The 17,038-nt window shown below is 39.9% G+C and overlaps 1 protein-coding gene across 10 annotated transcripts in view; it reads right to left on the bottom strand.

Moving 5' to 3' along the window:
- ARHGEF11 (Rho guanine nucleotide exchange factor 11) overlaps positions 1–17,038 on the bottom strand; it is a 155,492-nt gene that overhangs the window by 38,049 nt on the left and 100,405 nt on the right. For 9 of the 10 annotated variants that reach the window (XM_044001182.1, XM_044001175.1, XM_044001178.1 and 6 more), the window contains 7 exons: positions 16,123–16,174; positions 15,483–15,559; positions 14,085–14,222; positions 11,313–11,387; positions 11,006–11,107; positions 9,065–9,163; positions 1,792–1,834 (listed from right to left, as the gene is read on the bottom strand). In XM_044001182.1, the coding sequence (XP_043857117.1) occupies positions 1,792–1,834; positions 9,065–9,163; positions 11,006–11,107; positions 11,313–11,387; positions 14,085–14,222; positions 15,483–15,559; positions 16,123–16,174 (586 nt within the window). The remainder of the gene's footprint in view (positions 1–1,791; positions 1,835–9,064; positions 9,164–11,005; positions 11,108–11,312; positions 11,388–14,084; positions 14,223–15,482; positions 15,560–16,122; positions 16,175–17,038) is intronic. The other variant, XM_044001184.1, reaches the window with a different exon arrangement.

Raw genomic sequence — 17,038 nt, 5'->3', positions numbered from 1 at the left:
CCTTGAAGTACTGGAGCCAAGACCAAACACAGACCTTTGGACTCCATGTGCAATGTTCTTGAGTTGTGTTGTCTCCCTAAAGATCAGGAAACTTAACCTGGGACTTGCCCAAAGTTACACAGTAAATTAGTGGCAAAACTAGGATAAAAAGCTTCCTCCTCTCTCTGCCAAGTCCCAGTCTACTCTACCACACTACCTCCTTCCACTATTCTCTTCACTGATCCTAACCATCTCCCTCCAGGTTTGTAATCTTAAGAGTCACCCTTCATTCTGCTTCACCACGTATAGCCAATCAGTGCCTAAATTTTATCTATTCAGCCTCTACAACAGCTCTCACAACTGTACTCATCTCTCTCCTCCCAGGGCCACAATCCTCGTTCTGGCTCTCATCACCTCTTGGCTTGGATGATGACGTCTGACCTGGTCTGCCCGACTGCCGGTTTCTCCCCTTACCAAATTCATCTTCATCTAGGCTGATCTTCCAAAAACACAGGTCTGATTACATCACTCTCCTACTCAAAATTTTCATGGCTCCCTATTGTCTCTAGCATATTATACAAACTGTCTTGACATTCAAAACAAGGCCCCAGTCCACTTTTTCAGACTTCTTGCACACTACTCCCCTTCATGCACAGTGTGATCCTGACAACCTGGCCTTCTTACCATTCCTCATATATAGATCTACATCTCACATCCTTCAATTGCCCCCGCCCCACCCACCTCATACTGAATGTCCTTGCTCCTGTCTCAGAACCTCCATTACTAATGAGGCCTTTCTTGATTCCCCTCAAAAAAGGATAATGTTTTACCCCCAAATATACCTTGTCTCTATTTTGTATTTACCTAGATTTGTACATGTTATTTCCTATGGTTAGACCTTAAGGTCCTTGAGGCCAATGGGTATTTTCACTTTTGTTTTTATATACCCTATGTCTAGTACAATGCCTAGCATGTAGCATGTACTTGATAAAATGTTTACTGACTGATTGGCACAGAAAACCTTTCACACTCTGGCTCCCATTTATTTCTCCTGACTGGCTTATGTTACTTGTATACTCCTACATGGCAGCCAAAGTGGCATGCTTACTATTCCCTGTACATGACACTCCATGTCTTGCTCCTCTGCCTTTGCACAGGTGTCCCTCCCCCACTCCTGAGTTCCAGCTCTTCCCTAGCTCACTTCAGCGCTCAGATCAAGCACCGTCTCCTTCTAGGGGCCTGTCTAGTTGTTAATGTTTATCTTGATTTTAGCTGGTTTTCTATTCTACAAAAGGCAGCACGGCACCATGTGCACAGCCACCCCACCTCTGACACAGCCTGGCTATGTGAGCCTTCCCCCTGTTCCAGGGAGCTCTCGATGAATGCATATTGCAGAGAAGACGTCACCCTGCCCTGGCAGAGGAAGCCTCTTTAATGAAATCACAGGGCAAGGGCCTAGACCTAATTTCGTACTTACTGTTTCCATGCTGTTTTCCCCCAATAGAATGTAAACTCGAGCACCTGGCATAGTGCCTGGCACGTACCAAGTGCTTGACAAATGCTTGTTAAATGGAAATAAACAGAATTGTATCCTCCACTCACAGTGAAACCATCTACACTGAGTGAAATGCTGATTGGTAAGTGTTCTTAAATTACTTTCACATGTGTTCTCATGCTTCTATTAAACTGTAAACTTCCAGAGGCCAGGCACTGTAGTTCAATTAAATGCTGTGCTTCTCCATAGAGACCAGGTCAAGGCTTGTCACATACAGAGGTGGAGGAAGGACTGAAACATAAGACTGGATGACTTACCAATCTCAGCCTGTAATGCTTCAGGGATCTTTACTCTTAGGGGCTGAAAAAGAAGAGGAAATATGATCAGGTCACATAACCTGAGAGACCTAAAAAAACTTTTAATATTTCCTTTTAAACTTACCTAGTTTTTTCCTTTGTTTTTTAATTAACATTTTTTTTAAAAGGTTTTGAGTTCCAAATTCTATCCCTCCCTCCCCTCCCTGCTCCCTGAGGTGGTAAACAATCAGCTACAGGTTATACACGTACAATTATGTAAAATTAAACTTACCTAGTTAAATTATATCTCTGCTTCAGCCTCTACCCTGCTATAATAATAACTCTTTGCATTTTAAAAATACTTTCCAAAATTCTTCATATATGTAATCTTATTTGATACTTGCAACAACCCTATCAGGTAAGGCAGAAGTATTATGATTCCTGTTTCACAATCTCAGGAAGAGGAAGAACTAAAGACGTACAGTATTCTGGGCATGGGGACAGCCTGTGCAAGGGCACAGGGGCAGAAAATGGGATGCCATGTACAGAGAAAAGCAAGTATACCACTTTGGCTGTCAACTGAAGCTTAAGAGATATTAGGTGAGCTTCCCAAGGTCAATGAGAGTGTAACAGAGCTAAGGCTTAAATCCAGATGTCTCTCTCTCTCTCTACTAAAAATCAAAGCAGGTAATAGAGTAATACCAGGAAATATAAAGGAAAATGATTTGATGGAGTAGAAAGGAAGGGAGACTTAGGAAGAAGTGATCACCTTATCTCACATTTTGTGATAGGTAAGGAAGGGAAAGTTAGACATTGCTTGACATTTACTTCAGAACTGAGATAATGGACTTTGAAGAATTAAAAGGGAATTTATTCAACAGGAATAGGATGTTCTCATTAAATTCTGATGACAAAATCAAATGGATGTTGAGGAGGAAAGAAAAGGAGCTATCTAAAAGGACTTGTCTGGTTCATATGAAAAATAATCTGGAGAGTTTTGGTGAATTACAAACTTGATATGAATCAATAGAGACCCAGAACCAAGATGGAAGAATAGCAAGAAAACGTATAGCAAGCTCTCCCACATCCCCAAACACTCCAAAGAGATCTAGAGAATGTACAAGATAGAATTATGGCTTTAACAAAAAGTCACAATGAGTAACTGCTCCAGTCCAGGTCAGCACAGGGAAACAGAGAGGTCTGCTAGGGAAGAGGGTCTGGCCAGGAGTGCCCGGAGCAGAGCTAGCTAACACCAAGGGAAAGGCTATGTAACAGAACAAGACCCCAGACACATCAAGAGGCTCCAAGAACTCATGCAGGCTGTGGAAATAGGTGCCAACTGGCAGCTTGGTCAAGGTCTGCACAATTCTGGGTCACAGAACCAAGACAGAGTGAGGAGGAGACCTCTGCTGAGGAGTGGCCTTCATGGGTATGGAGCAACAGCAAGCCTAAGACTGCCCTGAGAGAGGTGCAAGTTCAAAAGTAAGCAGCAGCACAGACAGACTCTGATCCCAGGAGCAGAGAGGGTATTCAGTCCCGATTTCTAGCCCAGTATGATGCCTGCAAAGGAACAACCAGGGCAGAATTCCTAGTCCAGCAGGGAGCCTGCAGTTCTCTTACTCTGCACCAGCAGAATTCCCTGGATGGTTTATAGAGGATGAGTCCAGAAGCACTCTAGTGTTGCTCAGACCCAAACCCATGTCAGGAACATGAAGATGTCAGACCAGGGGGTCAAGCCTTTACTCTAGATCAGACCACTTTGGGAGTACTGAAAACATGCAGGTCCTTAGCCTGTGCTGACCCTGAGAGCCTGTAATGAAACAACATTTAATAACCCAAGAAAGTAACAACAAGACTAGCCCAGCCCTTCCCTCCAGAAGTGGGCAGAGATTGGTCATAATATCAACTGCAAAGTCAGGAATAGGGTGGAAGAATGAGCAAATAACAAAAACAAAAATCCCACTGTCAAGAGCTATTATTGTAGCAGAAAAGATCAAAACACAGACCCAGAAGAAAAGAATGACTCCAACACATCTACAAGCATTGCCTGAGAGAAAACTTGTGTACAAACTCAACTAGAACTTCTGGAAGAAATGAAGCAAGATTTAAAAAAATATTTTATTTATTTTGCAGGGCAATGAGGGTTAAGTGACTTGCCCAGGGCCACACAGCTAGTAAGTGTCAAGTGTTTGAGTCCGGATTTGAACTCAGGTCCTCCTGAATCCAGGGCCAATGCTTTATCCACTGTGCCACCTAGCTGCCCCCTGAAGCAAGATTTTTAAAGTGTTAATGTTTTTAATCAATGAAATGAGAGTACTCAAGGAATAAACTGGAAAAGAAATGACATAGAAGAAAGAACCAGAAAGGGAATTAATAGCTTTGCACAAGAGGTATAAAACCTTGTCCAAGAAACAAAAATCCCTAAAATTTAGAATGGACCAAACAGAACCAATGACTACATGACACAAAGTTGAAATACGGAAAAAAAATAAAATAAAATGTAAGGTATCTCAAAGCAAAAACTGACCTAGTAAACAATTCAAAGAGAAAAAATTTTAAGAATCATTGATTGGATTTCTGAACACCGTGAACAAAAAAGGAGCCTAGACATTATATTTCAAAAAACAGTAACTGCTCAGATCTTTTAGAACCTAAAGGCAAAATGGAAACAGAATCCACTAGTCACATTTTGGAAGCAATCCCTAAGCTGAAAACATTCAAAAGAATCATAGCCAAAATATAAAGTCTCCAAGTCAAAGAAAAAATACCACAGGTAGCCAGAAAGAGAGAATTCAGTCAGGATCCAGAGATGATTTAGAAGTTACCAATATAAAGGAATGGAGAGCCTGGAACACAATATTCCAAAGGGCAAAGAAGACAGGCTTACAACCAAAAACAACTTACCCAGAAAAACTGGGTATAACCCTAGAGAGGAAAAGTAGACTCTCAATGAAATAATGAAATGCTTTGAAGCGTTTCAGAAGATCAGAGCTGTGCGGAGACTACAATTCAAACACAGTTAAGAGAAACATAAAAATGTAAGTATGAATAAACAAGGATAAGGGACCAAACAAAGAAAAACTGCTTATATTCTAATATGGCAACATGATACACATCTGAACCTTATCATCATGAGGGATCAAAGAGACAATCTAATTAGGCAAGGCTCTGGAGTGGTTCTGTTATGTCTTGATGAGCTTAAGAGAAGAATGGAAAGAAAAGGAAGAAGAATATAATGGGGAGGATGGGGGAGTAGAGAGGGAAAGGAAAATTATCTCACACAGTCAGGGTACACAAGTTGAAATCTATACAAGGTAGGGAGCAGGTGACATCAATCTCTAATCTGAACTAGTCAGAGGTAAAAATACACACACAATTGGGCACAAAAATACATTTCACTCAAGAGGGAAAGAGGGAAAAGGGCAAAGGGGAAATTCGAGAGAGAAGAGTTAAACAATTCATTCTAAGCAAAACAAATTCTTAGTTGCGGCACAAAAATAGTTCTAGTTCTTTCCTTTTTTTGGGGAGGGGGTAATCAGAGTAATGGGGGTTAAGTGACTTGCCCAGGGTCACACAGCTAGTAAGTGTCAAGTGTTTGAGGCCAGACTTGAACTCAGGTCCTCCTGAATCCAGGGCCTGTGTTTTATCCACTATGCCACCTAGCTGCCCCCTAGTTCTAGTTCTTTCTGAGGTGGCAAAGAATGGAAATCTGAGGATGTGTCCATCAACTGGAAAATGGTATATGTACATCATAGAATACTCTTGTGCTTTAAGAAATGGATGAAGGGGATGGTTCCAGGGAAACCTGGGAAAACTTGTGTGAACTGCTGCAGAGTGAAACAAACAAAACCAGAAGAATAATTTATACAATGTCAACAATACTGTAAAGACAAACAATTCTGAAAGATTTATGAATTCTGCTCAGTGTAATGATCAATCATAATTTGATAAGACTAATGAAGAGACATGTTATCCATACCATGGTGGAGAGGTGAAACACAACGAATGTAAAATGAGACATTTACACAGACATAAATATATACACATACATTCACACATTTGCTTATTTATTCCCCTTGTGGATATGGCCAATGCAGAAATTTGTTTTGCTTGATTAGACATTTCTGTCAGAGGAGTTTTGCTTTTCTCACTCTCAATGGGGATAGGGGTTGTGGGTTTGGGAGGGAGTAGGGAGAGAAAACAGATCTCTGCTGACTGAAAAAATAAAATATAACTATTAAAAACTGAATCTATATGAGTCACATGAAGCCAATTAAACGAACACAAATTTGTACTGTGTGAATAGAAGTACAATAATCAGAACAAAAAAGTGTTAGCTCTGCACTAGTTGAATGCCATCAGGAGAATTGTGTTCAATTCTGGGGGCCTTATTATACACAGGACATTTAAGCTGGAGGAACCCAGAGAAGAACATTTTAAAACTATGAGGGTACCTGAAACTATATACATAAGGAGATTTTACACACGCACGCACACACATATAAATGTACATATATACAGAGGAGAGAACATGGGAACATGATAGCTGTCTTTAAGTATTTAAAGAACCGTTATGTGAAAGAATTTATTCTGCATGGCTCCAAACAGATGCAATGGGTGGAAGTCACAGAGATGGAAATTTCAGCTTGATGTAACAAAAGAACTTTACCTTTAAAAATATTCAAAAGTAGGGGCAGGGGGGCAGCTAGGTGGTACAGTGGATAGAACACTGGCCCTGGAGTCAGGAGTACCTGAGTTCAAATCCGGCCTCAGACAATTGACACTTACTAGCTGTGTGACCCTGGGCAAGTCACTTAACCCCAATAGCCACACCAAAAAAAAGAAAAAAAAACAAAAGTAGAACAGATCACTTCGGGAGGTAGTGAATTCTCCATCACTTGATGGAGGTTCTCCAATATAAGCTAAATGTTGTGGAAAGCATTCTTTCTCAAGTACAAGCTGGTCTAAATTGTGGATGTAAAAATCAAATAGAAATAAATGGATCGTGATTGGCCATATATTGACTTAGAAAATTACAGATTAACACTATCCACAATGTAATATACTTTGCCTATTTTTTTTAAACATTCCCCATTTACACTTTAAGCAGGTTGACACTTCTGTTCTAGATTACCTGAATCCAAAGCTTGAGATTCTAACAGTCTTTATCTTCTGGTCAAGAACTCTTAATGATTTTACTTCATCATTCTGCAGGCTCATTCTATTAAATGGAATGGCATGCTCCCTAACCCCAGAATGAAGAAGGTGAACCATATCATATTCATGTATTTCCCTAAATATCTGATAATAACTGAATATTAAAAAGATAAGACTTATATGAGGGAATTTAGGCACCATAAGGGATTAAGGACAGTGAACAGTATTTGGGTGAAAATAAATTGAAGCACTAACAGAAAAAATAGTGTCATTAAGATATACTAAAGAACACTTGGACAAAAAAAGGAAACAGATAAGGAATTTGAGACACAGATCACCAGTCTGGTATGGAAGAATGACATACTACTTCTTCTCCTCTGTCCCAGGCTGCCAATGGGTGGCCCAAGAACTTTCCCCTCCTATCTCAGCCAGCCAACAGGCAGCTGGAAAACAGACAAGCACCACCTACTGCCACTTAGTGGAGTCACTCTTCCTCTCTCCATCCAAAATTCATTCTTGCATTGTCCACTTCTCACTTGACACAGAATGGCCTGTCACAGGATGCTGATGCCCCAGAGCCCTGCTCCAACTCTCACCTTTGGACCCACTATTCACTTAGTGGGAGATCATCTGCCCCGCCATTAACTCCCCAAGGTCCTCAATGCTTTGTCATTTGCCTAACTACTTGGTGGATCTCTTTGATGTGACATCTCCACCAATTAAAATGCCAGAGCCAAGACTCTCTCAATTTTCTATCAGTATTTTGCAAGATGCTTTACACAGAGTAAGGGCTTAATAAATGCTTCTCAATTTCCATTCCATTACTAATAAAGGGCTTCAATTAGTTGGACATCTGTTGGTTTTCTCTGCCCAAAGCATAGTAACTAATAATTTCTTGATTTCTCTTAATGACAATTTCTTTAAATTCATATATTTTTATTCTAAACTCAACAAATACAAAAATGCATTTACATATATTTTATAAAATAGAAAATAAGGATGATATATGAAATCACATGCAGACCTCTATTATGTACACCTGTTTTTTTCCTTTCATTATATCTTAAGTTTAACCTGCAGCTTTCAAAGCCAGACTATTTGTGAATTGTTTTTGGCTTTCCTTTTGTTTTCTTCTGGGTATTTTTTTAAGATGACTCAATGGTTCTTCTTTCTTTTCCATAATAATAGACCTGAGAATCATCCAGATTTAGATGATAATTGAATTGATGGGAACTGACAAGGTCTGCAAGGGAAATAGTATAAAAGGAGAAGAGAAGAGGCCACAAGACAGAGCCTCAGGGGGCAAGATCTGGATGAAGATCCAGCAAAGGAGGCTGAGAAGGAGCAGTAAGGCAGGTAAGAGTTTGAAAAGCAGAACAGAACAGTGTCATAAAAACCTAGAGGAAAGAATATCACAGTTGTGAACTATGCGATTGATGCAGAGGCTGCAGAGAGGCCAAAAAGGATTGAGAAAAGGCCATGGGATTTGGACACTAAGAGATGACTGGTAACTTTGGGTGGATTGATGAAGTCAGAAGCCAGACTGTGGAGAGTTAAGAAGAGTGAGAGAAAAATAAGTGGAGGTACTGACTGTAGACCGCATTTGAGTGATCTAAAATGAGGAAGAAGGGAGAAGAGGGAGCTCTCGATATTGTGATATGGCAGCCAAAAGCGTAAATGCCATCACTGGCACAGAGTTAACAACTAAGGGGGTGATAGTGATCCATACTGTACTCAGGTTAATCTTTGGAATGACAATTTAGGAAATCTGTTGGTAAATAGGATAGGTCTAGAAGGGGCCAACCAGAATAAAAAGAGCCTGTGAAGTTAAGGCCTTGGAGGAAAATGGGCGTATTTAGCTCAGAGAAGTAAGACCAAGGCAAGATACTACAGGTGTCTTCAAAGACTGTCACGAGAAAGACATAGTTTAAACTAGTTCTCAAAAATCAAAATAGTGACTAGTGACTCAAAATCAAGTCTAAATATTCAAAATTCAGAAAGTATTTTTTTGTTGTTGATATTATGATACTGCCTAGCAAAAAGAGGTGCACAGGCATAAACTGATATCTGCAGAATCAATGATCTTATGACTTGAAAGTTGCAAAGGGTATAGCAAAACCGCCCATTCCCATCTTACCGAGTTCTTTTCCAGAAAAATAACCCAGATAGTTTTTCCCAATCCCCGGGAATCCTTAGGATATGTCTGCAGGTAAACTTCTGCACATAAGTAGAAAAGCTAAGAAGAGACAAGAAAGGAGTTAGCTGAGTGGGAGGAATATTCCTCTCAAAGCTGTTCAAACTCCTCTATCTTCCCAGAAGCCTTCACTGTTTCACCTCCTACCCCTAAGTCTTGCATGATCCTTTGCTCTGCGTATTCCTTAGCATTTGGGCATTCTTCAGCTAATGCTACTTTTCTTTGGACTCATCAGAATGTTGTCTACTAAGTATTCTTTCCAGTAAAAATTTGGCTTTAAATTATCTAGTCAAAAGTTTTACAGGACTTGTTTTTTTATTTAGGTGACAGTTTAATACTCTGAGTGCAAGTTCCCAAGAAGGGTCCTTCAAGCTTGAAAGACTTTGAGAATAAGCCTCCAACAGTATGTGTCTGATGTGTTAGAACTAATAAGCTCAGCAAGATGGAAAGGTTTGGGACAGCTAGGTGGCACAGTGGATAGAGCACCAGCCCTGGATTCAGGAGGACCTGAGTTCAAATCTGGCTTCAGACACTTAACACTTACTAGCTGTGTGACTCTGGGCAAGTCACTTAACCCCAATTGCCTCACCAAAAAAAAAAAAAAAAGATGGAAAGGTTTAGGGGACCAGCTAGGTGGCACAGTGGAGAGAGCACCCGCCCTGGAGTCAGGAGGACCTGAGTTCAAATCTGGCCTCAGGCATTTGACACTTACTAGCAGTGTGACCCTGGGCAAGTCACTTAACCCTCACTGCCCTGTAAAAAAACCCAAAAAACAAACAAAAAAGATGTTAAGGTTTAATACTGCATGGCTAGCCATCGGATGATGATTTTCTTTTGGTCACAATTCATGAAAACTATCCACTAACATGTAGAGTTATAAGTTGTTTTGGAAGAAATAAAGAAATACATATAACCAAGGAATCACAGATCTTTTTAAGTAATCCATGAATCTTATGTGCCTTATACATAGTAGATGCTTAATATTATTTACTGAAAAAATGTTTAATCTACTTCAATAAAAGCTCCCAAAAAGTAGAATTTGTTTGGTGATAGACCTGGGGTTGGTAGGTGGGAAACAAATATCCCATAATGTAGAAAACATCTTCTAAAACTAATTCCATCTGGTTTCTCCAACTGGTAGGCAGAGTACAGTGAAATCAGCAAATTTCTATTTCAACTCCCTCCCTCCCCTCCCCTCCCCTTCCCTTCCCATCCCTTCCCTCCCCTTCCCTCCCCATCCCTCCCCATCCCTTCCCTCCCCATCCCTCCCCATCCCTTCCCTTCCCTCCTTGGCAATGAAGATTAGGTGACTTGCCCAGGATCACACAGCTAGTGTCAAGTGTCTGAGGCCAGATTTGAACGCGGGTCCTCCTGAATCCAGGGCTGGTGCTTTATCCACTGCACCACCTAGCTGCCCCCTTATTACCTCTACTTTCAAACATACCTTCTCAAAGCTAGATGGTGTGTTTAGCTCCTGCCAAGTCTCTGAATGCCATAGTACATCTAAAATATACCCCATCACCTTCAGCCCACTAACTTGTCTTCATCTATTCATTCAAAAAAGTCTAAAAATTCCAGTTCCTTCAGGAAGCTTTCTAGTATTTATTAGACAAGAGCAGACAGCTTCCTTGGCTCCAACCTGCTTGAGCAATGGATTTTTCTCCATTCTCTAAGTAATAGTTACTTCTGCAAAGTATGTATCAGAAATCCTTTACTGTCAAGTCCTGTATTGTTTATTTTATTGTCTCTATACATGTATCACACCTATCATCTTTATAATCTACATCTTCCAGAAAGTGGGGAAACCAATATGATTCTCTTTACTATAGTGTCCAATACTATGTCAATTATACTTAGGCACTTGGTCAAGATAATGCAACTTACCAAAGGATTTGGATCTGCCTGAGAGAAGATATAGCGCAGGAAAACCCCAAGATGAGCAGGTCGGTATTTGAGTTTTTCTAGGTCCTGGAACAGGATGTCACACTGTAGAAAGAATAGCTGTGATCAGTGTAGGTTCAGAGTAGGCTGGTTCACTCCAGTATGGCTCCCATAGCTCCTATTATTCTTTAGACTTATCAGTTTTCCTACCCTGCACCATACTTTTCAGCATGGCTAACCGAATCAGTCTTTTCAGAGGCAGCCTGAAAACAAAAGATGTGATCAAGGGATAGAACATAGCAACTGTTACCTCATTGTTGAAATAACCTGGATCGTAATCTTCCTCTGGGCCAATAATCAAAGGCTTTGCACTATGATCCAAACCCTGGAGGAAAAAGGAGAGTTGAAAGAATGAGCAGTTAAAGGGAAAGGGTGCATATAAGACTGGACCAATGCTGCAGCTTCTTACTATTCCCACTCTCCCATTAAAGATGAAAATCCTTTTCACCCTGAAAAGAGCCAGCTTTCTCTCAATGGGAAAACCTCAGAGCAACCTGGTCATACATGTGAAGATGGGAAGGGAAACAGGGTTCCTCTTCCTGTGTGGAAAAGAAAACTGGCAGGAGTAGGGCAACAGCCAACTACCTCAAACCTGCAGCTTCTGATAACACTTCTGAGTGCAGGAGTAGTAGGAATCATCATTTTCATGGCTCTCAGAGGATTCCTTTAGATGTGTTAATTTGCCTTTCATTCACTTCATATGAGTTTCCCAAGGACTCTATCTTTCCTCCACCTTTTGGAATCTCAGCTTGGTACCCAAGACCGAGTTCTGCCTACAGTGGGAAAGGAGTATATTGTTTTGGTTACTGGACCAATTCAGAGTGTATAAATACCCCACAGACTACATAAAAGATCTACTCCTACTGAACATATTTTAAAAAGCAAGAACAGTGTCCTCTGACCCTCAGCTCTGACATCTGTCATTTTACAATGTAAGGGGAGAGGGAAGCAGTCCAGCTGTTGGATTATGGTGGTAGTGAAGAATATCTAGGAAGACTGTAAGGTCACAGTACCTTCTATCAAACCCATTTACAATGTACTTCCCTTGGTTAATGGAGCAACAAGCTAAGTTAAAACTACTCAATCCACAGAGCACATATTTAGCAACAAGGACTGGGCTTCACACCCTAGGCAGGCATTCTTCTTATCACTACCCCAACTCCAGGGGTATTTTTGGACATTCCTCTACTCTAGTCATATTATAACTATAAAGATGATCATCACTAATATTAACATAGCACTTTAAAGTCTATAAAGTGCTTTTTATACACCATCTTATTTGATCCTAAAAACTGAGTGAAGTAGAGATTACAATGTTGTTATCTCCATCCTACTGATGAGGAAACTGACCATTGCAGCGTTCTGTGGGATAAAGACTTGTCATATTCTTTTATGAAGACTGTATTAATTTGGCCTAATGTTCCATGAGTTTTTTAGAAGTCACATCACATTACTGGTTCATAGTCTAAGCTTAAGGTCAATTAAAACACTTCTTCCTCCATTGCTTCAAACTTTTTCTCACGGATTAAAGTCTCTTCTATCCCATATTTGGGGGAAGTGATTTTTATTTTACTTAAATGTAAGACTTTATATCTGTTGGCTACATTCCATCTTATTACTTTCAGCTCAACATTTCAAGTCTACTGAGATTACTTTAAAAGTTTACTGTCATCTTTTCTCTTCAATTTTCTCTCTACATTTCATCTCCTTCCATAGTTTCAATTATTCTACTTGTACAAATGTATCTCAAATCTAGATATACTTTCTCTACAGTTACTCTGAACTCAACCTTAAATTTTCAACTGCCTATTATAATTCTACTTCAGTGTCTTTTCAGTGCATTTAGAACTGAAGATCATCATCACCATCACTTAAAAACCTGTCCCTTCCCTAAAATTTCACTTTTCTGTTGATAAAGCCCTGTCATTTTTAACCATCATTTAGTTAGAAATTTAAAAATAATTTGTTTGACTTTTCATTTTATCTCATCCTCTACATCTGATCAATTCCCAGGTCCTGTTGACACTATTTCTGTGTCAATCTATTCTATTTATAAACACATTCTTTCTTTTCACTCTTGCAGTTTGGATGTTCATTACTTCTTTCCTGGAAGAAATGAATAATCACTGATTATTCCCTGCCTCCAGCTTCTCACTGTCCAATCTAGTCTTCTCACAGCTATGTAATATAGTGGAAAAATAAAGAATTTGGGCAAAGACTCATGCTTGCATTTCCCATACCTTAGCATACATAGGAGACACTTAATACATGTTTGCTGAATGGACTTTAGCCATCAAATACTGTGAAAGGCCACAGAAGGTGTGAGTGGAGGCCACACATGGAGAGAGTGCTGACCTTGAAGCTAAATTCCACCTGGCATACACTGGCCAGTCTCTTAATCCATTCAGTGCTGATCAGGCCTCTAAGACCATAAGGTGCAATGAAAGTGTTGACCTGAATCAGGAGAGAGAGTCTGCTTATCTGGGAGCAAATTTCACACCAAATGAGATCACAAGATCCCTATTATACACTGTTATACTTACTGCATTTCCTAAATTAATTAGAGAGAAAAAAAGGAGCCAGTTTACCCTGGCTATGTCACACCTTTCCCAGGTACCCCTTTATTCTATACCCCAAATACACACTTACCTTCAATATGTATATAGTACCCTTTTATGAAGTGCAATACCTTTCTGTCTCAGACTACAAGACTATAAGAATAAGTATTTATTAAGGGCATACTCTATGCAGGTGTCTTAAAGGGTCCTGGAATATGTGTAGAAAATGACCCTCAAAGAACTTACAACCTAACAGGGGGAATATGACATGCACACAAATACCTGATTCAAAACAATGCTATGGGGGCAAAAGAAAGCCCTGGGAAATAAGATCACTTTAAGGCATAATCTTGGAGAAGAAAAGGATTTTACTTCTACAGTTAAGACTACAAAAAGTTGTGTAGTGATGAGATCCAGGATGTCAGCTCTGAGAAAAGGAAAAGAGAAGCACTGAAGTGGCTCACCTGTTCAGTAGCGGGTAGAACAATTGTATCTGAGCCCTGTCGCCGATGATGCTGGGCCACCTTAGCCATGATCACAGGTGATGTACGTGGGCTATCTAGCCCAGGATCTGATAACATCGAGTTCCTATTCAGCAATGACTGGGGGAAGGGGGAGTGGACAAAAGGGGGTGGTGGAGAGATGGGATCTGTTAGTGATAGAATAGCCAAATGCTTGTTCATCCAGTTTAGCTATTATTGCCAGGCAGCAATCTGTTCTACATTTCCAGGGGCTGATGATCCATTGTAAGCCATTAAGGATCTTTGCTCTCCCTCCTTTCTGTCCCTACACTTCTCTTTGCCTCACTTTGTTCTTTTCATTGTCCTCAGCATTTTTCTCAATGGTTGGACAAGAGCAGAGGAAGAATGAAATCTGTCCATGTTTGTATTTATCAGCTCTGACAGTTCAGCTAGAGAAAGAAAGCTATTGGCTAGAATGAGGTTCTTAAAACTTGCCTTCAACTCCTTCTTGACATGCATTGATATTATCCCTTAGTTTTGCTTAATTAAATTGTTTCTTTTTCTTCCTTTCAAGACAATTGGGGTTAAATGACTTGCCCAGGGTCACATACCTAGTGTTAAAGTGCCCGAGGCCAGATTTGAACTCAGGTCCTCCTGACTCCAGGGCCAGTACTCTATCCACTGCACCACCTAGCTGCCCCTATTAAATTGTTTCTTTTTTTTTTTAATTTTTTTTTTTTTTAGTGAGGCAATTGGGGTTAAGTGACTTGCCCAGGGTCACACAGCTAGTAAGTGTTAAGTGTCTGAGGCCGGATTTGAACTCAGGTACTCCTGACTCTAGGACCGGTGCTCTATCCACTGTGCCACCTAGCTGCCCCTTAAATTGTTTCTTAATACTTTATTTACTCATATGCAATTTGTATGCTAGCAGCCCCGGAAAAAAAAAAGACTTTGAAACCAAAACCTGAAAACTTTCCTCTGTGATATCTATGTCCAAATTGGGAAGAGGAGTTGGAAAGAACTAAAATACTAATGTTCAAATGTCAGTATAAAAACAGAATCCTAAAGCTAAACAATTCTAAAAAAAATCAAGAGCTGACTATATCTGTGGATTTCAATGAAACAGCATTCTTGTGAATTTGGATAATTGATACCTGGTTGTAAAGCAATTAGGAATAAAAATGCATTTATTTGTCTACTGGTTATACGTTTGTAATACTACTTTTTGGAGCCCAGAACATAGCAAATGCTTACAAATCAGAGACACAGAGCATAACTCCCATAGACGGGAGATTGGAGATCTTGGCACACCTAATATGCAGTTTGACCTTTAAATAGGTTAAACGCCTTAAGCACAGGATTTTACATCTTCAAATGGGCCCAATTCCTCCACAATCTTACCTCACTGAGGGAAGGCAATCGTTCTGTCCCAGAGTCTAAGCCACTGTCTCCATCTTGGGAATCCAAGGAATGACGGCCTGAGAAAGTAAGAGAACAGTATAGGAATGAAAGGCAATTATTGCCTAGGCACGAAAAGAACCTTTATTCAGAGGACCTGAATGCAGAGTTGGATGAAGGAAGCCATTTTTGGTAGATCTTTCCTTTAATAGTTTACTCTTTCATTTTGTGATTCTAATTCAGATTCTCTTCTGAGCAAAGCTAAGGTGACTCCCTGACCATGCCTAGTTCTTCCCCATTTCTAAAACTACTGAGAGATAACATTCCCTACTATCTGGAATGCCTCCTAAAACAGACTCGCTTCTCAATTCCTTTCCAATCCTCTTCTATACTCCCTATGTCAAGATTTACCCCCAGTACCCAACCACACTTCCAATCTCTCCCACATATCCCTAGCTTTTGCCTATACAGAGTCTATATCTTATTATTCTATATAAGTATACTCATTTATTGTTGCAGGCACATCTGTCTTGTTTCCTCTATTAGACTGCATTTTCTTATTACAGGACTATCATCTTTCTTCTGTATCTGAGTGAAATTAGGCAAGAAACCTGAAAGAAATGAAAATACAGATGGAACTCACCTTCTGATGACTTCAGATTAGCTGGTTTGGTGTCATGCGCTTGCAGTATATCCTGAAATAAAATTCAACATGGAGGGACAAATAGTTAAAGCTGCAGAGAAGACAAATCAATCAGAATCCCTTGTATTTTCCATACCTCAACTAAAGCTGTCCCGTTAGGATATATTCATATAGTATATGGATGATGTCTATTTAACTGACAGTAAACTGCTTAGCTAGTGGTATTCTGTCAATAGTGTCTGATGATAAGGAGGAAGATGAAGATAACTCTATTTACCCTACAAGTATCAGTGAGGACTATTACCAGGAGTCAAATGCCATACTCTACTCATTAACCTGAATGGCAAAAGAAACTTCCAAATTGGATCAGACAAGGCAGAAAGAGCTTTTTAACTTTTAGAATGTGGATGAATGACCAAAATGATTAGTGGACAGATCCCACTCTGGAAAGAGATTTTTAATGGTGTACCTCAAGTACCTGTCCTCAATCCCACTCTATTCAGCACTTAAATCAGTATGCCTAAATAAAGGCATAGCTGGCATGCTTCTCACATTTACAGGTGACAGATCTGGGAAAGATAACTAAGACTTTTGCTGACAAAATTGGGATTCAAAAACATCTCATTAGTCTAGAAAGCTGGACCAAATCCAATAATATTACAGTTATAATTCTTAATTTCAAATCCTATTTCATAGGCCAAAATGGTCACGGGATTTATTGCTTTTCCATCCAGCTTCTAAGGATGAGGCGAATCCTCCACATGGATGGCTTATAATCTGCATCAGACAAGTCCACACAAAGGTAATAACAACCCAGTTGTGTGTTGTGCCTTAAGGTGCTTTGTAAAGTGCTTTCCTCACAACAACCCTGTGCTGAAGGTATTAAAAGGACTGTTCTTTTCATTTTATAGATGAA

Source organism: Dromiciops gliroides, chromosome 4, assembly GCF_019393635.1.
Source record: "Dromiciops gliroides isolate mDroGli1 chromosome 4, mDroGli1.pri, whole genome shotgun sequence".
Classification (NCBI taxonomy): Eukaryota; Metazoa; Chordata; class Mammalia; order Microbiotheria; family Microbiotheriidae; genus Dromiciops; species Dromiciops gliroides.
Note: the sequence above shows the minus strand (reverse complement) of the source record. Positions and strands in the feature narration are given on the sequence as shown.